Source organism: Molothrus aeneus, chromosome 8 (assembly GCF_037042795.1).
Source record: "Molothrus aeneus isolate 106 chromosome 8, BPBGC_Maene_1.0, whole genome shotgun sequence".
Classification (NCBI taxonomy): Eukaryota; Metazoa; Chordata; class Aves; order Passeriformes; family Icteridae; genus Molothrus; species Molothrus aeneus.
In genome coordinates, this window is record NC_089653.1 from 32,249,630 (window position 1) to 32,275,334 (window position 25,705).

Here is a 25,705-nt window from a genome sequence, read left to right on the forward strand (position 1 = left end):
TCCTTATCAAAGGGGGAACTTTCAGAGAAAGAGAGAAATTCTGACACAAGCTTTAATCACATTAAACAGAAGTTGTCGCCTCTCAGCTTTTCCTCCCATATGAGAATAATACACAGAGTGTCAAAACTTTTTTGAGTTGCAAAAATATACCAATTTCATACTTTAGATCCTTTTTCAATTTTTCATTCAGAACACTTCTCGTTTGTAAGTATCTCTTTTTTGCTGCTGTTGTTTTTTATCCTTTCTCTTCAATTTTTAAAGAAAACAGATTGACAAAGGATTAAACAACCCAACAAGCAGAACATTTCATTCCAGCTCAGCTCAAATCACCTTCCTCCATTCTCCCCGTCTCTCCCCTCAATCGGAGGCTCCTTTTGGTTCGACTTCATTCTGATTTTTTTCCCACCAAAAATGAGAACCCCCCCCCAGAGCATCCATCCAGCTCCACAAACAGCAAGGCCTCATGGTGCAGAGAAAAAGGCATGAAGAGATGGGCTATGTAACTCTCACTACGACTACAGCCAGGCCGGGAGAAGCAGAGTTGGCGCCGAGCTCTACCGCCGCTGCCACCGCCGCGCTCGCTGCCGCAGCCGGCGCGCCGCCAGGCTCAGGGGCTGCTTCCCAAACTTCCTCATGATCTCCTTGATCCTTGCCAGGTTGGTCTTGGAGATGGTGAAGTCGCACTGGGTGGCCCCCATGTCATAGCCCACCTCGCAGGTCTTGGTGGCGCCGGTGTAGCCCTCGGCCTTGACGCCCACCACGTACTCGCCCGGGTTGAGGAGGCGCCAGTAATCCCCATCAGCTCCTGGCGGGGGGAAAAATGATGGTTTTCAGGGCTTTGGTCCTTTCTCCTTGAGGAGAGTGGTGTTTATAAAGTCACAGAATTGCTGACGTTGGGAGACATCTCTAAGACCCTCAAGTTCAACCATCAACCATCACCATCATGTTGACCATTAAACCATGTCCACACGTGCCATGACCACAGATTTTTTGAATGCTTCCAAAGATGGGGATTCCACCACATGCCTGGGCAGCCTGCTCCAGTTCTTTAAAACCCTTCCCATGAAGAAATTTATCCTAATATCACATCTAAACCTTTCCTGGGGCAACCTGAGTCCATTAGATGAGGACAATGAATCACATGGGATAAGCTGATTTGGAAGGGACCCACAAGGACCATCGAGTCCTTTCTCCTTGAGGAGAGTGGTGTTTATAAAGTCACAGAATTGCTGAGGTTAGGAAACATCTCTAACATCAAGTCCAACCATCAACCATCATGCTGACCACTCAACCATGTCCACACGTGCCATGACCACAGATTTTTTGAACACTTCCAAAGATGGAGATTCTACCACATTCCTGGGCAGCCTGCTCCAGTTCTTTAATACCCTTCCCATGAAGAAATTTGCATCCAAACCTTTCCTGGGGTGTCACAGACATATTTTCTGCAAAATCTCTTTGCCAGGATTTTTCTCCTGAGAAGCTGAGAAGCCTCAGAGGAAAAGAAAAACAATGGTTATCTGCTGCTGTGTAATGCAACAGGTGCATCTTTGATTGGTCTCATGTGGTTGTTTTTAATTAATGGCCAATCACAGTCAGCTGGCTTGGACTGTCTGGTCAGTCACAAGATTTCATTATCATTCCATTCCTTTCTATTCCTTGCCAGCCTTCTGATTAAATCCTTTCTTCTATTCTTTTAGTATAGTTTTAATATATCATTTTCTTTTAATATAATATATATATCATAAAATAAAAAATCAGCCTTCTGAAACATGGAGTCAAGATTCACATCTCTTTTCTCGTCCTGGGGACCCTGCAAACCCCACCAGACTGGGGCAACTTGAGTCCATCAGATGAGGACGCAGAATCACATGGGATAAGCTGATTTGGAAGAGACCCACAAGGCTCATCAAGTCCAACTCCCAGCCCTGACCATCCTCAGGAGAAGCCCTTGGCCATGGGCAAGATGACACCACAGGTAGAACCCTCCATCCTCACACCAGGACGGTGTCCAAAGGGCTGCCCCCACCACAAATACCCCTGCTCATCCTGCCAACCCTAGAGAAAAACACATCTCAATCGTATTTTCCAAATGGTGCAAAAAGGCTCCAAAGCAGCTGCAGGTTTTTGGCAGCTGGAAAGGCCTGAGGAAAAACCTGTTGATTCCCATAGGGTAGAAAAGACTTATCCCAAACCAATCCTAACTGAGGGATCCAGAGGAGCCCCAGTGAAATATCCACATCACACAACCCTGATCAGACTGCCAGGACACAGACTTTGGTCTATTTGTTAGGAAGAGTGTGTGAATGCATGATACCAATCCACTTTGAGGTGTAAGTAAATATCCCCTTCTATTAAGCCTTACATTGGGGTTTATTACACTGATTTTCCTACAAAGTAAATTCACCAGGATGTTTAACCAGCTGGGTAAATGTAAATGCACAAACCAAGCTCCAGCAATCAACTAACCTACTCAGAAAAATGTATTTTAACATCTCATTGAATCAGGAGTTTTTGGTTTCTTCTTTTTCCCCATGAACAACCTCAGATATATCCATTTTATGTACCCATATGTGCATCAGGATTGTTTTAGGCTTCTTTTAAATACAATTTTAACCACTGAATATTCTTAGCTGTGAATTGAAAAAGGGGAAAAACTATTACCTAAAATTAGTTTTGCACTCTGTCCTGGAGGAACTCCCTGTGAAGGAAAGTACATATTCAAATATGCAATTCCACGTAAAAATAGAAATGGAACATCTCCTGCGTGAGGAGGGGTTGGGGTTTTTTAGCACTGATGAGACCTGACAGCCTTACTAACACCAGCCTGGGCACACTGGCAGTGCAGAATGGAGCAAAAACTGAAGATGATTTGCATAAAAATATTTTATTTTGGGAAGGATCAGGCTGGTCAGCCTCTGTTTAAAGAAACAGCGTTTTAATTTAGGATTTGGTAAAATAAAAAATGTGTTTGCAAACAGCAAGTGTTAACAAATGGCAATATTGACTATACCCTGATAGTGCAGCCTCTGGGTGTGTCAGAATTGTCCCTGATCAGGTCCATTCTTACATCCCAATATGATCAGGGGGTCTTTAAGTCAATTTGACCACATTTGGGGTGATAAAAAGGTCCACATTTTCTGTTCCTCATTACTCAGGGATTTTTAGGAAAGGCTCTAAGAGAGGCTCTTTTATTCAGCTCTCCCTCACCACTGGGACTGTTGGAAGCTGAACAAAAGGCCAAACCACAAATCTGCCCAAATTCCTCCTATTTATCCCCAAAGGGCTCAGTTTTAGCTGTAAATTCCCTGGCAATACCAGGGGGCAGGCAGAGGGCTCTGGATCCCCTGTGGGTGATCACATCCCTGCTCCCAGCCTGGCTTTAGCCCCAGGACTGCAAAGCTGACCCACATTTTCCCGACACATTTAGCAGTCAGTTCATCACAACCCCACCCAGGGCCAGGAATAAACCTACACCTTCACACCCCACTGGGAATACATTGCAAAGCTGGGTATTAAACCTTTCAGCAAGGACGCATTTTCCCTGCTTTCCATTTAGGAGCAAGCGGACAGGAGTATTTCTGTCAGCTGTCAGTGCCCAGAATTTAATACCAGGCTAAAAGGTTGGGGTTTACTGAAAATCAGATTAAATCTAGTTAAAAAAAAAAATCAGAACAGATGGCAAAAAGAAACACAATTAAAAACACAGATAAATTTAGTAAATAATAGGTTTGCTGAAATAATAGATTCCAGTGGGAGCAGGCTGGAGGCAGACTGCATCCATACCCACCTACTGGGGCTGGAAAAGGATTGCCATGTCTGCTTTGATAAAAAACAATGCATTACAGGACAAAGATAGCATTGCTATGAATTTAATATGTCAGACTACTCCATAAATTCTACAATTAAATGTCCTTTAAGCTTGATAGGACAGAGCTTAGTTACAACTAAGCAATAGTAAAAGTGCAAAAGCAATTTTTACATTTAAATGTGCTAAACTGCACTGATTTAAATGCATTATAAAAATCTTTCTAATGCTTTTTACCAACAAAAGACTCTCCAGGAAACCTAGACATAGTGCTGCATACCCAAAGCATGTAACAACTGAAACTCAACTTTTCTGTATGGACCAGGCAGCCAGGAGTGAGGCTGGAGAGTTGTAACACCCAGAATTATGCTTAGCTTGGACTAATTAAATAAATATTTAATATAGAAATATATTTATTATATTAAATATTACTAAATGCTACTTCAAAATCCTTGGGTTTTGGTACATAAAGTATACTGAAATCACTGCAAACTTACCAAGATATTAATAAAAATTTCTCTGGACATTGTGTGAAATTAAATTAATTACACTTTGGTTCAGAAACCACACAGAAGCATCTGTCTTTGAAGCATCTGTCACTTCTGGCTGTGACACAGAAGTGTTTCACCAGGAAGAAACTGCACATTTCACCATCAATATTCACTTTGTTATTCCCCAAATTACAGGAGGCAACCCCCAAAACTGCATTGGCACCATGGAGGGGGAAAGATGCATTTGTTCACCCAACTCCTTTGCAGAGGTTTTCTCACAGAGTCCAACCCAAATCTGACTGTAACAACATGGAATCACTCAGACTTAATCAATAGTTACATCTGCATTGAGGGAAAATGGAATAATTCCCCACAAAGCTCCTGGAATCAATGCCTTCAATTAGCCCATTAATGGTGTTAGCTGAATGTCAGCATCCCTCTCCTTCCATCAGGGATATTGTATCCAGGAGAAAGCCAAACCAATCTGCTTTTATTTCAGTCCACAGGAAGAAGCAAAGGAATTTTCTCAAACTTTTAAATGTTATTACAGGGCTTTTACAGGCAACTTCTGTCTGGCTCCACAGGGCAGCTGACCACGTTAATGCAGCAGTGAAACAGCAGAGCTCTGCTCACTTGAAACAAAACTTTTGTGAATAGAGATCCTGGCCATAATTCTTCCCTTGCTTGGCCTATTTTTACATCAAGGCAACTCAGAGGTTTAAATGGGCACATTTTTCATTTTAAAAGGTATAAATGAAAGGAGTCTGCTGACAATTTGCCTTCTTTATCTGGAGTTATACATGTCATTTCAGCTTTTTTGGCTCCAGCATAAATCCTCTAGTTTCAGGGACTAATGAGACGTGTATTGTTATCTGGGTAATATGAAACAAGATAGAACTTTTATGTTCCCAATTCCACAGTGATTCCAGAGTGTGAGCTTAAACGTCTCATTAAAAAGAAAAATTAAAGGGAATGAAATAAGTACTTTTATTTTTACTAACAAGTGCAGATGGCCTTGAGCCATAGAGGCTCAGCAATAACCAAGATGTAAATAGCTGCAAGATTCCCTGAGTGTTACAAGGTGGATTTTGGGATCTTGCACATTTACTGCACTTTATTTTTATTTTTTTTTTCACATGACAATCCAGAGTACAGAGAGCTGTTGCATTAACTCAGAGCAGTACATTAATTTTGTTAACAGAGTAACACAACCCACACTTTATGGCAGACTTTCAGCACTGCCAAGGCTTCCAAGACAGGAAAAAACAGCTGATTACTTTAATTCCCACTGTCATTTCCCAGTGGTCCCATTTTGAAATATTTAAGGCAGAATCATTATTGCCTAATTACGTATCTGTCATTCAATGCTTTTTTTCACAATGGAGACACAGTAGCACTGAAATTAATCATAAACTAAGTTAGATATTCCGGGGTTCATTATTGGCTCAGATCACCTCTTATGGCAAACATGAAAGACTTGAAAATCACAAAGCTCTATGATATTCCATGGCCTGAAATCAGTTTATGCGTCCAAGTCTGCCTCACTCTGTGCCTCAGTGGCAAAGCAAATGGAAGTGGCAGCAAATGAAGAGCACAGAACACCAGTAAAGAGATAAAAGCCCCATAATATTAGCATTCAAAACACATGTGGAAATGGTACTTAGGAACATGGTTCAGTGGGTTTGTTTTTAAAGCACAAATCTGTTCTTTTGCACTGATATTTTGTATTTTTATTTGTTTGGTTTTTTTTACCTGTGCGAATGTCATGGTTAACACCTTCCACTGAAATAACAGCATTTGGGATTCCTTTCCCATGCACATCTTTCACAATGCCTTTGATGCCACGATGGACCTGGGAAGAGAATAAAAAAAGCAAGTAAATATTGCACAGCAAAGAACAGTAATATTCCTAGGAACTTACAATGAATCTTTAATTCCAAAAGTGAATTATATTTCTTTATTCCTACTTTATGGCTTGCAACATTGTGGAGCATCATTATTAACCCTGTAGCAGCCCTTCAGGCATTAAGTTGTGAATCAGCTTGTGAATTTTGTTAGGATTCCTGAGGCATCAAATTCAAGATACAAATAAAAAGAACAGATGAAGCAACAGACACAATATTGGGGTCTTTTTCCAGCAGCCCTTTCTAGCAAGCTCAGCACCCAGATCACATTTTCAGAAGCTTCATTACTTTATTCCCTGAAGTCAAACCAGCCTGGCTGAAGTGCTATGTCTATCAAAAATACCAATAACTACATAAGTAGTCATGCAAGAAAAACAGTAGGTGTTGGAATCCTAGTTGCTAAGAATTTTAGACTTTCTTTACTATCAGGCACTGACTCCCAAAAAACCCAGTACATTTAACCTAAAACCATAAAAAAACTTTCAAAATTAAATAATGAAACTAAAATTATAAGTGTGTAGTTTAAATAAAAGTGTATAATATCACATAATAGAAAACTTAAAGTTTAAAAATATAATAATATATAAGTTTTAAAATGGAAAATAATCTTTCTTCTTTACCTTCTTCTTCACCTTCTTCATAAATTTAAGTAGTATTATATAATTAAATAAAAAAGTCCACATTGCAAAACACAAAGAATTAATTAAGTTAAAAATAAAAATAATTTAAGTATAATTTCTTAATTAGACAATTTATCCTTAAAAAACCTTGTAAAAAATACAACTCCATTTTTAATTGATTAATAAAATACTATAAAATTCACAACTTATAAAACTAATAGAAATAAATATAAAAATATATTAATATAAAAATATATTATATTACATTATATAGTATCAATACCATATCATATCAAATGTATTATATATTATTATAATATATAATTATTAAAAATATCTATTATTAATTTATTACTGATAAATATATAAATATAAAACCTAATATAAATAAAACTAATAAACATCTAAATCCAAACCAAAAATGCCAGGTGAATACCTGTTCCATAAAAACAATCAGGGACTCGCGGTTGTTTTCCCACTCCTCTGGCAGCTCGCTCTCATGGGGATATTTGTCACAGCCAACATAGATGGAGAGCTCAAAGCAGTTTGTGTGCAGGTAGCTGAAGTCATTGATGCCTGCCAATATTGGGGAAAAAGGGAAACTTCATGGCCTTTTTAATCTATTGATCAGATCTGAGTTTTTACGCAAATTAATGTAACTTCTGTAAACACAAGTTGGGTATTCATCCAGCTGGCTTAGCCTGCAGATTTGGAAGGGAAAAAAGTTTTTAGAAATGCCAAATGTTTTGTAACAAACACCAGAGTGCTCAAGGCCAGGTTGGACAGGTGTCCTGGGTTGCAAGATGGGGCTGGGGCTGTGTATGCTGTTGCCATCTGTCAGAGCTGGGGCAGTTATCTTCTGTTCATGGGGCAGTTTGTTCTTTATCTCTGCCACAACCACTCCTCCCTCCAGGAGATCTCTGCTGTCCATGGCCACTGAGTGTCCCTGCATGGCTGATCCAATTCCATCATCCCATGGGGAGATGCTCCACCCAGGGGAGGAGCCAAGCATTCCTACCTGGATCCAATCTGAGGTTTGGGACAGCACAGCAGCCTTTGCCCAGTGCATTCCCAGAGGAGCAGCTTCTGCTGCCCTGCATTGCCAGAGGGAGCCCAGGCCCATCTCCAGCAGCCCTGGAGCTGCAGAGGAAAACTCCCCCCTTGTGCAGGATCCCTGCTCCAGCAGAGCCACAGCTGGCACTGCAGGAGGGCTGAGCCCCCATGGGATGGGGCTGTGCCACCCCCCTGACACACAGGGGGACAGGGCATGGTCTGACTCTCTCGGTGGTTTTTTGTATTACTGCATTTTTTATTTTATTTTTATTTTCTTCCCTAATAAAGAACTGTTATTCCTGCTCCCATATATTTGCCTGAGAGCCCCTTAATTTCAAAATTATAATAATTCAGAGGGAGAGGGTTTACATTTTCCATTTCAAGGGAGGCTCCTGCCTTCTTTAGCAGACACCTGTATTTTCAAACCAAGATAACAGAGCTTGGAGCAATCTGAGATAGTGAAAAGTTGCTCCAAGCAAGGGTGGAACTCGATGGGCTTTAAGGTCCCTTCCAACCCAAACCCTTCTGGGATTCTATTGATGGGGAAGATGGGAGCACAACCAGAAGAAAGCTCTCTACAAGAAAAATGTGTGCTTTTAAAAGCACTAAGCATTCCTAATCTTGGACATTGCCCACGAAGCAGCTCTTGTCTGTGTTGGGTGGCAGGGAGATGCAGCTGTTCACCCAATTCACAGAATTCCCATTTGATAGAGCCCTGAATGCCAGCACAGAGAGCTATGTGCTCACAGGGGCTGTTATGTAAAAGTGATTTATCAGAGCAGTTGGTGAAAGAGTTCCTCAGTCTGTTTTCCTCCCTGAGTTATCTAACAGATAGAAAATCCAGAAAAATCAAGGCAGTAATAATTATTTTATGTTACATACAGTGTCTGTAGTTTGTAAGAAATGAAAGGGTCTCTTTTCTCCCCAACACTGCTGCAGAAGACTGGGCTTGTACTGTTGCTCTGCAATAAGGATTTCCATCAGAAATATCTCCTAATCAAGCCTCAGGAACCCCAGTGCCTCCAGTCTCTGAGGAGCTGCAGTTTAATTCTGCATTACAGAGACCACTGTAACCTTTGCAAAGGGCTGGAGCACTAGGAAGGGCTGTCTTTACATACAGAGCTCAAACATTTCCATTCTCCAGGTTTCTCACCATTATTTTTCCTCCTTATTAATTCTCCACTCTCACACAGATAACGAAATACAGAACATGAAGACTAGAAGAAGAAATTCTGTGAGGTTCATTTCTTGTTCCCCCTGCACTTCTAATAAAAAAAAATTTTAAAATATGTTTGTTAATGATTATTAATTGTTATGTTTTAAATAGCAAAGATTAGCAGGAGTTGCATTCACCGAGTGCTTCTGACCAAGAAGAGTTAAACCAAAATCCCTGTTCCTGTCCAATTAGCAGTAGTCAAGTATTTAATGAGCCCTCAGTGCCTTCTGGAAGCAGAGCAGGAGGATTATATAATACAGATGTTAAACTTTTCACTTTTGTTGATGGGGAAAACCTAAACATCAGCCAGTGGCATATGCTACTCTACATAAATGTGCTTCCCCTCCACTTGAGAAACAGCCACAATTATTTTCCCCTCACATACTGTATAACATTCTGATTAATCTGCTGTGAAATGTTTTGCCATACACACTAATTGCTCAGTTTTAATACATGTATTTAAGAAAATGGCTTTGTATTGCCAAGAGCGACTCTTTCCTAGTGCTTGAACATGCAAATCCAGCCTCAAAAACACAGGAAATAAAATTAAATCAATTCCTTTTTTGCCTCTCTGCAGTTCATCCAGTGCAGAAACTTTATATGTAAAATTGCTGGAGAACTTGCATTCACTGCAGTCAAAATAATGTGCAGGAAATATCATGGCTGGGTTTTAAAGGCTTGAGGAGGTGCTGGATATCTGTAGTGCACATGCTTCTCTAGGGACTGAAATGAAATCTAATATTTCTAAATGAAATAAATATTAAAGATTTATTTGATATTTAAATAAATATTAAATATTTTCTAAATGAAATTTATCTAATGACATCTAAATTTTCCCATGGCATGAGCAGTGAGAAGTTTCTGTGCAGGACCACTGCAAGGAAGCAGGTGGATGAGGAGAGGGGCAGTTTCAAGGTGTGGTACAATGAGGAGATGCCACTCACACAAAAGGATGGGTGGGAGAGCTCCTGCAAGCACTTTTTTGGAGGTCTTACCATAATGTAACAGAGCAGGACATCAATCATTATTAAAACATCATCAAGAAATAAAGCAAATCAGATGAAACAAATCCAAAATGTAATTGGTCCTAAGAAATCAGGGTACAATTCAGCATCTATATTGTCCATCTTTACTTAATGGAACTCAGCAGGACAGCTGTCAGTGACAAGGCCAATGCCATCTTTTCTGGATTGATTCATAATGATGTTTCTTGTAGCACTTAGGAAAATTAAATTCATAAATTAGATAATTAAGTGGTCATGTTTGGTCTTAGAGAATGCTTTAGAATCTGCAGAAATGCATGGGAATGTAGTCAGACCTAAGAGTTCAAGGTTTCCCCCAAACTCACCCAACACTTTTTAACCTCCTGAAAAAGTATTTGAAAAGCTAATTCTTGACTGTAGCCTTTAAAGGCTGGCCAGCACTAACTATACATGGGCCAACATAAAAGCCATGTCCAAAATCCCAAAATGTTTATGCAGTGCACCTGCAAGTTCCAAACATGAGCCAGGTTCAGCTAAACCTGGGTTTCAGAGACACTGGCCTGCATCTGTTTGCCATTAGTGCTGTTCTTGTTGTCAGCCCACTGGTGGCAGATGCCTGTCTCATTTCCTAATTTCAGGGAATATGTTGTTTGACTGATGCACTTAGAAAAACACAAGGATTTTGAGCAAAGGCAAACGTGCCTAATATAAATAATGGGTTTCTAATTGGGCTTTCCTGGAAATCAAGGTTTTAGCCACACCACAGGCCGTGGCTTCCCCTCTGTGCTCCTTAACAGGGTGACAGGCTTGGGTGTGTGGAGATTGATCCAGGCTGTGATTTATCCTGGCAGCAGGAATGCCTGTGGAGCCCATGCAAAATTTAAGTGTAAGGACATCCAGGTGTTTTAGAAATAGGAGAGTAGCAGGCAAACAGTAGCTTTTTATGGCATTTCATTGCAACTGCCAGTGAATGTGAGTGAGGGCTGATCTGAGGCTGAGTTCAGCCAGCAGGAGGCTGTAATCAGGATTTCCTTATCCGGAATCTCTCCCTGAAGCCCTTGCTTCAGCTCTGACACTGGCTGTGGTGCTTGGCAGCAGTTTTCTTCTTGTCACCTTGTGTGGGGGTTTGGACTGGGCTGGTTTCTTCCTGAAAAACTGTCTTGAGTGCACAGAGTTCCTAAAGCTAATGCTCTGCATGTGAATTTTTGGAAAACTGGGTATTAGTGACAGCAATGACACCTGGAAATATTCCTCCTAGAACACACAATTTTACCACCACTGCTGCTGCTGCAACGCACACCACGCAGCGCTGGCTTTACCCTAATTAGCAAGGGAACACTAATTGAAGCTTCTACCACTCACTTCCAGCCACGGTGTGCCACGAGGCTCCGTTGACAGTGCCATCCTCCTTCTGGAAGTCCTCGGTGTGGCAGGCTCTCCTCCTGGCATCCGTCATCAGGCGGTGCGTGGAGGCGTAGGAGTAGGCCAGCCAGCGGAACACGTGGTCGTCAGGGGTGGGAGTGTAGTCCTGGGTTTTCCACATGGACCTCACCATGTCATAGGGATAGGCCACCACCAGCTCTCCCCCCTGCAAGTTGCCACCCAGCACAAAAGGGATTTTTTCCATCCAGGCGATGATCGCCCGCGTCTCCACCGCCACCTGGGAGAAGAAGCGACAGCAGGTCTGGTTCAGCGTGGAAATCGCATCGTGCTGCTTCAAAGGGAGAGCAGGATCAGGAGTTCCTGAGAGTGAGGGGCCAGCAGAAGGGATGTGGGCAAGGAGAAGGCCTTATTTAAATTATGGTACTTGTCAGCCATTTTGGGAGGTCACAGACATCCCTGAAGAGCTAACAGAACCTTCACATCAGTAATTTATGGAACAGGAACATCTATGCTGAGTGAGGCCCAGAGCAGGAACTGACAGAGGTGTCAGATGGTGCCATTGCTCCCCCTCTTTGTTTCCAAAATAAGGGATTTTAAACATGGAAGTAAAGCCCATAAATTAAAACACAGGAAGTTTCAACTCAAACTTTTCCATGAGGGTGGCAGAGCACCCCAACAGGTGCACAGGGAGGTCATGGAGTCTCCCTCTCTGGAAACATTCCAAACTCACCTGGATGTGTTCCTGTGTCACCTGCTGCAGGTGACCCTGCCTTGGATTGATCTCCAGAGGCCCCTTTAAACTGTTACTATTCCATGATTGTGTGATTCTAAAGTACTAAAAACTGCCACAGTGAAGCTGCTTTTAATAGCTGCCATTATATTTAAAAGGTCAGGCCAAAATAAGTTAAATTTCTGACATTACAATCCAATAAACAACATTAACATAAGCCACAGCAAAGTTTTGCATGTACCTGATCTGTTGCTGTGTTTTTCAAGGTAAGAACATATTTCAAGTAAGAGCGAGTAAGAAAATCCCTGGACAAATCTGCGAGTGAGTTTTCAAAGAGCTCATCTATGCCACAAAACCTGGGAGAAGCCTGATCCACATGGCTGAGCTCATGCTGTGCTTCTTCTTGTCTACCTTGCTGCCTAAAAGTTGGGTTTGGAGTCCTCCAGGTTTTTCTGGAGGAAAAGAAAATCCTCTAGGAAACAGTTTCTTCCTCAAGACCTGCCTCTGAATCCTGGGGAAAAACGGTGCTTTTGTGGTGCATTTTTATTTCCACTGACACAAAGGGAATTATTGACTTAATCAGGTGTGGAACTTCACTCCCAGGTTATTCATTTCTTGGGAAATGTTAATCTCACTCTCTCAGGACATCCCAGCCTTTGTGTCCCCTCTCCTGGCCTTACTCACAGTGGCATTTTCAGACAGGTACCAGTCAGGGATCGGGATGTGATGGTTTGGAACTTTTCTTTTACTCTTCTTCTGATCCTCTGACTCCCAGAGCAGAGAGTTTAGGTCAGGGAAGTTATTGTTGATGTCAATGCCGTCCTGAGTCCATCGTCCTAGAGACCAGCCCCCCAATTCTGAACCCTTGGATTAAAAAAAAAAAAAAAATAAATAAAGAAAAAAATAATTAATGTTCATTCAGATTACAGAAACCTGTGAGCCCCTGCAGAATGTTTGGGTATGTCCCAGAGATAATTCTATACAGAGAAATGGAAGATTAATTATTTCATTAATTGAATTAAATCATTGGCACTTTTTAAAAAATTTTGTATGAAATCTTGAATGAGGTGAAGGAAAACCCATGAAAATTTACTTGAGGTTAGCCAAAATATATCTGTCAATGGAGACAGCAGACATTCCCTCCCATGACTATGATTTTGACTTTCCTATTCCAGTCTTCTGCAGACTGCTCTGGAAGATTTTCCAGTGCATTTGACCAGCCCCTACAATTTTTCCTGGTGTCTGTCTTCATCCAGACTGAATTATTACAATGCCCAACACACCATGCTCTCCTTAAAGGCACACTATAAAATTTCAGTGGTGGAGGAATGCAAATTTTCACATGCTGAGCTTGGTTTCTCGTGAGAAACAGATTGCACAGATTTTCCATTTTCCATAATGGTGTTGCCATGGCTCTGTACACCTCAGGATGGTTTGCTCTGGCAGCCTTTGTGACCCTCCTTTCATGTACATTCTCCTGTTAGCCAACATCACATCAAACACTGTTTCTTTCAGCTTTTTCCCAAGATGGTTTGTGTTTACTTTGATGTGCCCATCTTTTCATTTTTAAATTTCGATCGCTCGCAAAACGTGATCTTTGAAGAGAATAAAGACAAGAGGAGCATTTTTGAGGCATCTACTGGAAAGAAAAGAATTCCTTGATGTGCTCATCATCCTAATTACCGCTTTATAGGCCTTGTCATATCCATCAGGGTTCACTGAGGGCAGCAGGTGGATTCTGGTGTCCTGGATGAGGTGTACAATGCGTGGGTTCCCAGCCAGGTATTCCTGGCACATGAACTGCATGAGCAGAAGGATCAGCTCTCGTCCAAGCACTTCATTCCCATGAGCTCCTGCAATGTAGTGGAATTCTGGCTCCCCTGTGGAAAAAAACCCACGGAGCAGAGTTGTAGTCAGAGCAGCAAATCAAATCCTATCAAACAGCTTCAATGTCAATCAGCAACATTTCACTGAAGGAGTGTTGGAGAATCGTCTCAGCTACACAGATGAGAGGTGAAAATGTCACTTTGGAGAAATAAATTGCTTTCTGTTGCTATTTTAGAACTGGCTTAGGTATTAGTGATATCTAAAGCCACTGTGTAAAACCTCTAAAAACCCATATTTGATTAAACATATATTTAATTACACTCACAACTTCAGCATGTTAGAGGTAGATTTTAACAGTTTTGAAGGTCTAAAAGTCACATGAAAAATACTCTGCTAGAAGAGAATTCTCCTAATAACCAATCTAAACATGTTATCAGTGTATTCATGGATACAGCAAAGCACAAAATTCCTTTATTCCAAAAGCTGTTCCAGGCACTATCACAGTGAGAAGGACCAAAGACTGAATTTCTTCAGTGCTGAAGAATTATATCATGGTAGGAAACTGGACCCCAGACCTCATGAGTGAAAAATTATTTGGAGATTTGACCTATCCCTGTATTGCCTTAAGGTAATTTTCTTTCCATAGCTACATCAATGCCATAACAAAAATCCATCCCCCAGTATTAAAGTTCACTTTTATTTTATTACCATGAAGAATGATCATTAAAGAATTTGATCCCACATTCAAAATGTCCTCTATTTGTGCTCACCCTCCCCTTCCCAAATTAGAAATACAGCACTGAGGTTCCTCCCACATACATTTGAAATCTTTGCTGCCATGAATATAATTCCATCAGTGATAATTAGTGCAGATATGGAAGAAGAGAAGGGGGAAAAAAGCCAGATCCCAACACCCCTTCAACAGATTTAGTTAAGATTAAAATCCTAACCAACTTCGTGTTCTCCTGGGTTGTCAGAAATCTCCACTGCATACAGCTTCAGTCCTTGGTGGCTTTTTCCAATATTGTAAATTCTTGTGATATTTGGGCACATTTTATTCACAGTTTTCATCAGCTGCCAACAAAAAAAAAGAGAAAAAAAAAGAACATATTTAGACAATGCAGCATTAAAATAGATCCACGATGAATTGGTTCATTCTAAATTGGATGTGGCACAAACTCTTCATTTGCTTCTCTGATTACCTCTTAGTTGTAAAAACTTTATGTTTAGTTCATGAATTTATAGCTCTGCTATCTCATTTTTAAAACATTACGCCATGGAGAGTAATTAAAATAATGGAGAGTGATTAAAGCAACCACACTCAGTGAGGTATTATAGACAAGGGACTTGAGGTGACCCAGGGTGTCAGTGCACAGAAATGCATTTATTTTGCAGGTTACCACATTTCAACAGAAATATGAATTTTTCCACTCTGCCAGCAAGCAGAGATATTGCATTAAAAGCAGTTCTATTTTAGCTAAAGGCTAAAACCCTGCTGTATAAATAATGTTACTGACTCAGACTTGTGTTTACTAATTTCTCTCCTCACACCTTCTTCAAATTGAAGCAAACTGAGCTGGCTGATGGTTCCCTGCATCCATGCAGCTCCATCCATGAGAAATGGGGAATGTGAGCCTGTTGTCTCAGAGCTCCTCTGAAACCCCTGACTCTGAAACTTCCACGTGCAGGAGCTTTCCTGACGTGCCTGGCACTCCAGTGCTCACAGGGAACCAGGAACATCAATTTAGAAAAGTGGTTGAAAGTATGGAAATGCTCATTAATAGTGAGAAAAATGCCCAGAACCAAGTTCAAAGTCTGTTACATTCAGTGGAAATATTTGTGTTGCCCTCAGCAAACTCCCCATCATCTCTTTAATTGCAAACATGTGATTATTTTTTGAGTCAAAGAACTTTTCCTGCATTAGACCTTTGTAGTAGCATTTACTGTGACTCTTTTGGTAACATGTAATGCGGTGGAGTTAATGGAAATACAATTCTGAAAATCAACATATTTCATATTTGATCTTCTCATTCCCATTTCCTACAAATGGCACAAAACTGTTAAAATATTTCACCTATGATCTGTGTTTGTTGTCTGAAAGACAAGGTTGTACTCAAATATCCACATCAAACATGTAACAGCTTCCTGCACCACATGAAGATGTACAAATACATACACAGAAATGAACACATAAGAAATAGTTTGTGCTGTGAAACAATCCTCCATGTGAAACACAGTGAGGGCTCCCATTGACTGGAAGAAGAATGTTAAATCCTCTTTTACAAGGAGAAAACTGGAGCTGCAAATTTCATCTTCCTAACCAGAGAGTTCTATTAAAATCACCTGACACTGAGAAAATCCCTCCCTGTCACAAATACTTGACTTATTGCAATGAAATGTGATGCTTCCAAACCATGGCCCAGGGAACACCATCTCCTCCTTCAGTGTTGATAATAAATCACTTCAAAAAACAGCATTTTGCTAAGATGCTTTGTGGTGAACTAGCCATGAAAAGTGACAATAATGCATATTTTGGGGGTTGGGGATGTTTTTGATTGTTGTTGGCTGTTTGTTTGTTTTTAATAAGAAGTTGACTCTGGCAGTTATTATTCCATTTTGCACTGAAGTTTTGAGAATAGTTTTGGGTATATAAGATTTGCTGCAATGCAACCATAATATTCTGCCCATCAGCAATTAAAATCCAATGAGCTCTAAAAAAATTAACTATTTTGACACAGAAGAAAGCAGAAACTGGGAGAGCACACAGTTCACAATTCTCAACCACGGTCACAGATTTTCCTTTTGTATGAAGAGTGCAAACACATTCTGGTTTAAAGCTGTGGGGTTTTTTCCCCAAGATATTTCTAACCTGACCAACCTGTCTTTCTGCAGTGACAAGATAAATACATTTTATTTTATTGTTCTTGACAGTAATTATGCCAATTGAGTTCCTACTTGTCTAATCTTTGTGCTAAGAAATATAGGCCATGAAATCTCTACCAAAATAAACGTGTGACTCAGTACACAATTGCTCAATAAAACCCAGTGGTGATTTATGCAGTATAAATACACTGAAATCCAGCACACAGCAAGTGATTCACACACATCAAGTCCAAACATATTATCTTTATATTTGAAGAGAAAGTGGGCAGAAATATTTCTTCAGGACAACCCACACTTGTGTCTGTGGTGATATGAAGCAAGATTAAAAACAATAACAAAGCCCAGAACTTGTTTGAAGTTAAAGGAACAAGATCAACAAGGCTGGTAGGTTTAAAATTATACTAGCAGATGGGTTTTTTTCTGGTGTTTCTGGTGAATTTTTGCTGATTTTCGCAACTGTGAATATGGAATTGGACTCTAGAGTTTATTCTGATTATTCAAACCCACAGAAATAGACGAGACAAATGATGGCTAAATCAGAGTCAAATCTAGAAGCAGAAACCACTGTGTCATTCACCACTGAAATAAATATGGAAGAGAAGAGTGGCCCATTACATGAAAATACTTCCTCTGTCACATAGTGTCACCTCCTTCAGGTTCATTTATGTACAAATTCAGACTTTGGGACTTTATTGGACTGCTTCTTTTAATAGATTAAAACAGAGAAAATATTTTAAAAACACACTGCAGACAGAGTTTAAAAATATTTTTAAATGAAAATAATATTTCAATTTTTGTGGAATTCAGATTCCACAGGGCTGAAAAGCCTGCACCCATCCACCCTCCATCACACACCATCCTTCTTTGCCTACCTGCCTCATCTCCTTGTAGTTGTGATGCTTAAAGTCCAGATTATCAGTGGTTGTCATTTCATTTCTTCTGTGGTAATAATTGTTTGGGTCTGAGAAAAAAAAAAAAAAAGGAGTTTTCTCATGCTTAGGAATTTCAAATATAGAGGTGCTTTGGCACAATGCATGTAAGGAACATGGAAATCTGAATTCCACTGGCCTGTGTGTATTTTAAACAGGTTTTCAAAAGCAAAACTCAGAGAAACAACTAATTTGAAATATTTCTAATCACTGCATTAATCAATTCATATAGATCCAAACAAAAGCAAAGAGGCACCAGCTTTCCAGACAGCTCCTCTGCACAAAAAAACCCCCTGAATTTCAACAGAAAAGCAGAAGGGCAGCCTTAGGCTGCAGAGGAGGGAAAAAGTCATTGGGAAATGATGAGTCAGATGCAAGATAAAAGAGTGGAAGAAAAATCAAATTAGAGGAAAAAGCCACAGTAAATGCTTTGTGTCCACTTGATTAATTTACTATTGCAAGGAATTTTAGTTTTCCTGATGAGTATTTTCCAAGCCCATGCGCTGATTGCAAAACATGGAAAGGAGTAATTTGGCATATTAAGCATTCCTAATTATGTTCCAAAGGAGTTCCTGTGGAAGTCAGAGGTGTTTGTTACTAAAAGTTTACATATTCATTTGTTTATGGATATTATTTATAGTTTGTTAATTCTGAAGTATCAAAGGAGGATATGTGCTTAGAAAAGAATCTTTTGTCTCCTTGACATTCCAGGCCCTTCACCTAGGAAAAAAAACTCAAAAACAAACAGGCCAAGGCTGTTATGGCTCAGCTTTGAAGGTCCTGATGAATGTGCTCCTGGCCTAATCTATTATGATTTATTTTCAGAGACAAACAAGTCTATTTGGAAAACATCAGACACATTCCTTAACTTGCCACATCTGGGATGTCTGGAATTCTGAGCAATCATTTGTCAAGCCAGTGGCTGTCAGGCTTCTATGAAAAATTGTTTCCCTTCACACAAAATCATCTTCATTGGTTTAAGATTATTGGCGGAAAAGCGAAATATGAAAAAGCCTAAATGTCATCCTTATTGCAACACAAAAAGATATTGTCTCAAGAGAAAAAAAAATGGTTTTAAACCATTATATTCCCATAATATCACCTGTCAGCTGTGACTTTTTTGTGGGAAAAAAAAGAACAATTCTGAGTAGGAAAAATATGTAGTTACCATCCCACAGCAACAAATCCTTACTGAAATGATGGAAAACTCACAACAGTGCAAAATACTTCATAACATTTTAAAGTTTCATATTTCTGGCATCAAAACCACTAAATATTCCCGTAAAATTCTAAAGTTTTGGAGGTCTTTTGCACTATTTAAGTTATTTATGAAATGAAACATGCAAGTCCCATTAAGCTTCACAGTAGCATGACCCATCCTTGTCTCCACTTCCATTTCCTAATCTACAGCAGAGATGCTGGAAGGTCAGTTGAAGGCTGCTCTACAAATATGACAGAAAAATGTGAAAAAAATTTTTGTCTCATCAAAACCCATGTTAATTTGTAGAAATTACTCATTGATACACTGACGAGAAATGGAAATCATAAACAAAACCCCCACTTCTTCTCAGAGAGACAATGTGTTCAGTGCCCCACAGAATATCTCCATCATTGAGAAAATACTTCCATGTTGTAAAAATATAAAAATAAATGTCATAAAACTGCCAGGATGTTGAAAGTTTTCTGTATCCCCATGAGCCAAAATATACAGCAACCGATTTTTTCCTTGATACTTTAATCCCATGCCTTTCAAAGCCTGGATCTTTTTCCATACATCAAACACTAATATCATGGGAATGACTGTGAATGCTGTAGAGTTGGTGGAAACTTAAAAAGACTGCAGTGAAAATGATGGTATCTCTGGCCCTTCCTCAACAACAGAGCTCAATTTGACAGTTCCCTGGGGAATTAACACTCATACTTTGCCAGGCTCTGCTGCAGCCTGCTTGGATAGCTGGATTTCTGCTGCAGCAGGAATACAGATGAGAACATTAAAAGCTAAAATGTAGAAAGGCAAACAAGGCTTGCACCCAGCTGGATGGGTCCACTTTGGCATTTTTTTTTTAATAAAACTGAGAATAAGAGACTGAACAACTCAAACCACAGAAGAGTTATAAGAGAAATATACTGATTTATTCGCAGAAATTCTGGAGAAAGTCTCTCTTTCTTCAGTGGAGAAAAGATCTTGCAAAACTGTGCCACTCACATTTATACAGAGGGATATATTAGCTTTTTTCTACCACCAATGTGTCTGTACATAACCAGTAGAGGTAATGAAGTTTGCTGGGAGAGGCATCTTGTGCCCTTCATCCTTCTATTCTTGTAAAGATGGACAAGTGACTAAAGCTGTTAAATCACAGATTCATAGGAGCAAAGAATGGTTTGGGTTGGAAGGGACCTTAAATCCCATCCAGTGCTTCCCCTGCCATGGCAGGGACACCTTCCACTGTCCCAGGTGCTCCAAGCCCCAGTGTCCAGCCTGGCCTTGGGCACTGCCAGGGATCCAGGGGCAGCCTCAGCTGCTCTGGGCACCTGTGCCAGGGCCTGCCCACCCTCACAGGGAACAATTCCTTCCTAAAATCCCACCTAACCCTGCCCTCTGCCATCAGGAAGCCATTCCCTTGTCCTGTCACTCCAGGCCCTTGTCCAAAGCCTCTCTCTCCATCTTTTTTGTAGCTTCCCTCAGGCACTGGAAGGCCACAGTTACATCACCCCAGGGCCTTCCCCTCTCCAGGATGAACAATCCCATTTCCCTCAGCTTTTCCTCACAGCAGAGCTGCTCCATTCCTCTGATCATCTCTGAGGTCTCCAAAAGCTCCACGTCCTTCTGATGCCTCAGGTTTGGCTTTTCTATTTTCCCATTCTGTGCTGCTTTAGTGTGTGGGTCTGGGCTCACATCAGGGCATGGTGAGCTCTGTGCACAGAGCAGGGAGACAAAACAATTCCTGCTCCAGCTGGGCACCAAGGACAAATGATCCAAATCTCAGCCCAAGAGCACAAACCCCGTGGGCTGGAGAGAGAAAAACAAGCAGGGTGGGACTGCAGGGGCTAAAGCTGGAATGGGACAATGAACTGCAAGGTGCAAATGGAGCAGAACTGATCCCAGGGACAGAGCCCGTGCCCGGCCGTGCATTTTGGGGCCATTTTGGTTCATCTTGGGTGCAGCCCTGGCTGGGCTCTGGTGCTGCCCAAGGTGGATCCATGGAGGAGATGCTTTGAATAAATCCCTGCTTTATTCTGGAGCTCTGTCCAGCCTCTGTTCTAGGCCAGCCCTCACAAGGCCTCCCTTCCTGTGCTGGGATCCACAAAACTCCAAGTGAATTAATGCCCAATAACTTTGCAGTATGAGGGCTCTGAAAACTGCCCAGAAAAAGTACCAGAAAGGACCAATTGCTTGGCAGTTGATGAAAAAAAAAGGATATTTTCACTTATTACAGCTCTACCGTGCCTCAGCCAGTGAGGCCCTGATGCTTCCAGCAGGTTTCAGCTTCTCAGAAGTGCTGCTCCAAATGCAGGGCATAATGAAGGCAATCCAAGGGATTCAGAGAAGTTTTTAATAAAAAGAATATTCTGGTTTAAATCCCTTAGACTGCCTTAAAAACCCCAATGTGCTGTTTCACAAATGACTGCATTTTTTTTTTAATTTCCATGTAATTTAAGTGAATTTGACTTGTCTTCACTAAATTGAACATCTCACAGACAGCACATGTGTAATCTTGAAATAAATCCGCTGGCAGCCACATCAGGTGATTCTAAGTTTTTTTCCACATGATCTATTTCATGGCAGCCTCATGAGCATTGCTTATGAGCATTAACATCACACATGAAATCAGCAATGAAATAATGTTTTTCAACTATAAACTGATTCTTTTCTCCTTTTACTCTCAGAAGTAGGTGCTGGATTTAGAGCTGCTGTCGACATGGACATCTATAATGAAAGATACTTGTAACAAGTCACATTTTTATCAAAAAATGAACAGAACTTTACACTTGACCAGGTAGCCTGGCACTAAGAGAGAAGCAGTAAAATAAGACTGAAGCCACTGCAAAACACAGTACTCCATTACAGAGCTGTTAAAATTCTTTTTTTATCTTGGGTTCAAAGTAATGGCATGATCACGGTACCAGTGATAGTTTTCTATATAAGAACTATTAAAAATTAAATTCCATCACAAATTTATTCCGTTAAAATAATTGTCTCTTGCCTTGAATACTCTACAGTATAAATAAATGCATGAAGAACTCCACTAATTTTCTCTTTCCAATCTCTGGGTGCTTTTGATCACATATAATTTCATTTTGACCTTCCTTAGGTTTGAGGAAGAGAAGGCAAGGAAAGCACATCCATCCCTCTGAGGCAATTGCAAAAGACTGTGTGTGTCAGCCTCCCTCTATGTAAATACCAGCATTTTTGGAAAGTGGAGAGGGAATTAAATGTTTTTGGGTTTTGTCCTCTTTTTGCCCTCTTTTTTGAGACATGGCAGCACTGATTGTTGTTACAGGTAAGATTTTCTGGCATCTTTCCTCCACAGAGAAATGTCTTTCTCTTGGTGAAACAGCAAACCCTTTCTGTTGCCCAAAGATAGCACTGACATAGTTGGACAACACAGCTTTTTCTTTCTTTCTTTCTTTCTTTCTTTCTTTCTTTCTTTCTTTCTTTCTTGTAGAGCTACTGTAACAATCTAGAAAAGGTTGTTTGTCCAAACTAGCCTAAGATACAACAAAAATGTATGCTATGGATAAGATATAAGCATTTCACTGATAAAAATTACAATTATCTTACATAATACTGCTTAGATAAGTATGTTACAGTTGCCCAAATAGTGTTTTATCATGATTTATTCAATTTTTAGTGCATCTAGCACATGCAGAAGGTTTTATGGACAGAGCCCTACCCACAGGAATGGGTTGTAGCTGTCTTTAACCATTTCCATCTCATTCAGACAGTGCTAACCTAGAATATCAATCTTATTCAGGTTTTTTCTTTTCCTTTTATCCTTTCCCCTTATTCCTTCATTATCCTCCCTTGTGAGCCTGCTTGATGGAAAGCTGATACAGAGCACAGACTGAATGCAAATAGTTTAATATATTCAGGGATTAATGAAGGCATAAACCCTAAAATCACAAGTCTAGAAGACACGAAAAGAAATTCAGAGTTATGAAAATGGGTTTCTTTCCTCCCACCCTCCTTTAGTTGTTGGGGTATTTCCCTATGCCCCGGGCTTTGGAAAGGCTAGAGGTGTGTGAATTAACAGAGCTCCACCTCCTGATTTTGGTGAATTTAGGAAAATTGGTTATTTTGATGGAAAAAAAATCTGTCAGAGAAGAAGAGCCCTTGATTTCCAGTCCCACAGTCAATACAGAGTGTTAGAGCAGCACTGTCAGGGTCGCTGCTCCCACGGCCAAACCACCCAGATATTTAACTTGGAATGAGCAAAATGACACCAATAAAGGGTGAGGAATCCACTTAGAGGGAGCTGCAAAAACATGTCCCATCCTAGAGGAAGAAAACGTGCTTGGAAAGACCTCTGGATCCTGGGGAACAGCTTTGTCCCGGGCACCTCGCGTGCGACGCGCAAAATGAGCAAGGAGAAAGAAATGCCAGCTCTTTCTGAGCTAAAAAGATGGGTCAGCACTTATCAAAACCTATTAGTTCTTCAGTCCAATTACATTTTGAATGAACACACCCCATTCCCATTGTGTTTCTCAATGAATGATTCTGGTATTTTCTTTCAGGAATATACTGAATCAGCCACTGCAGGCAATTAACTCAATAAATGACTACCAGGGGGATGCTCTGATGCTGTTTCCATGTGAATCCAAGATCTGTGAAAAGCTGGAAGAGCACTCAGCAGGACAGTGCTGAAAGTGGGGATGTGTTCCCAGCTTCACCCACTGACACAGACCCGTGAAGCTCAAGGGTAACAAATGCAAGCACTGCCAAGCAGAATCTGGCCCTGGATGGGTGTAAAGCCAGTAAGAATCCAGGGTAAAAAACTGCTGCACTCAATAAAAATCACTTTTCCAAATACTGACATTTTTGCTTTTTTTTCCTGTTTAGATGCAGTTTTAGGGGAGAGAAAGGGATCATGAGAATTTACATACAAATTGCCCTAGGAAAGAGTCAGATCACCCATGCAATCTTGTTTTTTTAATAAAGGCACTTACAGATACTATGGCTTGCATATCAAAAGTTATCCTGATACTCTCTGTGGGCTTGGGCAGACATTTCTATTTCTTTCTACATAACCCTACTCACTAAAGATAAATATTATACCAAAAGCAAAGCTGTCCAAAGGAAATGCAGTTTTTGAGTCCTGCCACATGCAGCCATGCCAACATGAACTATCAAAGGCTCTCACCTGGCAAGGGGCAGCCCAGGATTTCCAGCCTCATGCAGATGCTGCCCTCCTGGAACCAGGAGCGGGGGTTGATGCGGATGTAACGCGCCACCAGCGGCACCGGCAGCATGTTCAGCACTGGGATCTCCTTCTCACTGTTCCCTTCAAAAATCTGGCCAGGCCAGACACAGGGAAAGAAAGGGCAACATCAGTGCTTCAAACTGGCTCGGAGTGGTTTTGGTAAGAGAAATGTAAATGTTAAATGCAAAATCACCTTTCAGGTCCAGGCTGATGGTGGCTTGGGCCAGAACTGCTCTTTGAGGATGGCAATGCCCTCCATTCCCCCATGGCAATTCTGATTCTGTACCTTGGGATTTGCTCTTAAAATCAATGGGAGATGCTGCCACTGATTAATCTGTGGCCAGCCCCTGCTTTCCCACCTCTGCTGTTCCCCATAAAACATGTTTTGTTCTACTCACCACATCTCCAGATTCGTTCCTGACAGCAGTCCACGCGTGGCTGTCATTGCTCACTAACACTCTGTAAGAGGTCACCCAGTTACTCCTTGAAAAAGAGAAAAAATAAGTTACTTTTCAGAACTTAGAATGACTGCACATTATTTAATATAATCAAGCTTATAAGGCTGCTAGCAGTGGAAATCCCATTTGGAAAAGTCATGCCAATCTGGATTCAACACACTGTTCAAAAAGCCTGGCACAAAGAAGCAAAATCCTGGTGAGATAATATTCTGGGATTCCAGGGGGTGAGAGACTTGCTGCTCTCCTCTCCTTTTATATGCAGAGTTTGGGATAAATGGCTTATCTAGAACAGATTTATGCAGTGTTCAAAGATCATCTTTTCAGCTGCAGAACATTTATTAGTTCTGCTGTTATTATCAGAGAGGATGGGAAAAAAGTAATAAATCCTCAAGGATGAAACATCTGTGAATTTCAACCAGCAAAATTTCCATTTCTTTCAATAGAAGAATAACTGGTGCCTGCAGTTATTCTTGTATTTATTAGCAAGAGACAGGGACAGAGAGACAATTGATCACAGGACTACTGCACTCCTACAATATCCTGATCAATCCCCAATAGGCTGATTTTTCTAATGTCATCTGATTTACAGCAAAATCTCCTTTCATCTAAAGAAGTCAAATACTTCAGTTATGCCTCATCTGGATCCAGCTAAAGAAGAGTATGAGGAAATGAAAAATGCTGCTTCCTATATTCTGGATTAAAGCTGTGGAGTTTCACACTGCTCAGGCATTACCTGTGGACAGGTAATAATGTGTGTACAGGGCTGGAGAAGGCTGGAGAAGGCAATGCCCATCTCTCCTCCCCCATTTGTTACTCAGAAAGGGCAGCAGGGATCTGTTTTTTCCCCTAACACCTGGTTTCAGTAGGCAGGGACTTGGAGGAGAGTTGTGGCTTGGAGGAACATTTGTACCATGAAGTCAGTCCAGGATGATTAAATTCCATATTTATGTGCCACCAGCAGGGCTCTGGAGCTGCTCTTCTTCAGCACAGGCTCTTAT

At 40.8% G+C, this 25,705-nt stretch overlaps 1 protein-coding gene across 1 annotated transcript in view; it reads right to left on the reverse strand.

Annotated features, from left to right (window-relative positions):
* Positions 1-431: 431 nt before the first annotated feature.
* CPXM2 (carboxypeptidase X, M14 family member 2) overlaps positions 432-25,705 on the reverse strand; it is a 65,716-nt gene continuing 40,442 nt past the window's right edge. Inside the window, exons 4-13 of the mRNA XM_066554512.1 lie at positions 24,648-24,732; positions 24,190-24,340; positions 17,771-17,859; positions 14,966-15,089; positions 13,872-14,068; positions 12,873-13,052; positions 11,438-11,735; positions 7,260-7,399; positions 6,052-6,151; positions 432-805 (exon numbers count right to left, since the gene is read on the reverse strand). Of these exons, the coding sequence (XP_066410609.1) occupies positions 555-805; positions 6,052-6,151; positions 7,260-7,399; positions 11,438-11,735; positions 12,873-13,052; positions 13,872-14,068; positions 14,966-15,089; positions 17,771-17,859; positions 24,190-24,340; positions 24,648-24,732 (1,615 nt within the window). The 3' untranslated portion in view covers positions 432-554. The remainder of the gene's footprint in view (positions 806-6,051; positions 6,152-7,259; positions 7,400-11,437; positions 11,736-12,872; positions 13,053-13,871; positions 14,069-14,965; positions 15,090-17,770; positions 17,860-24,189; positions 24,341-24,647; positions 24,733-25,705) is intronic.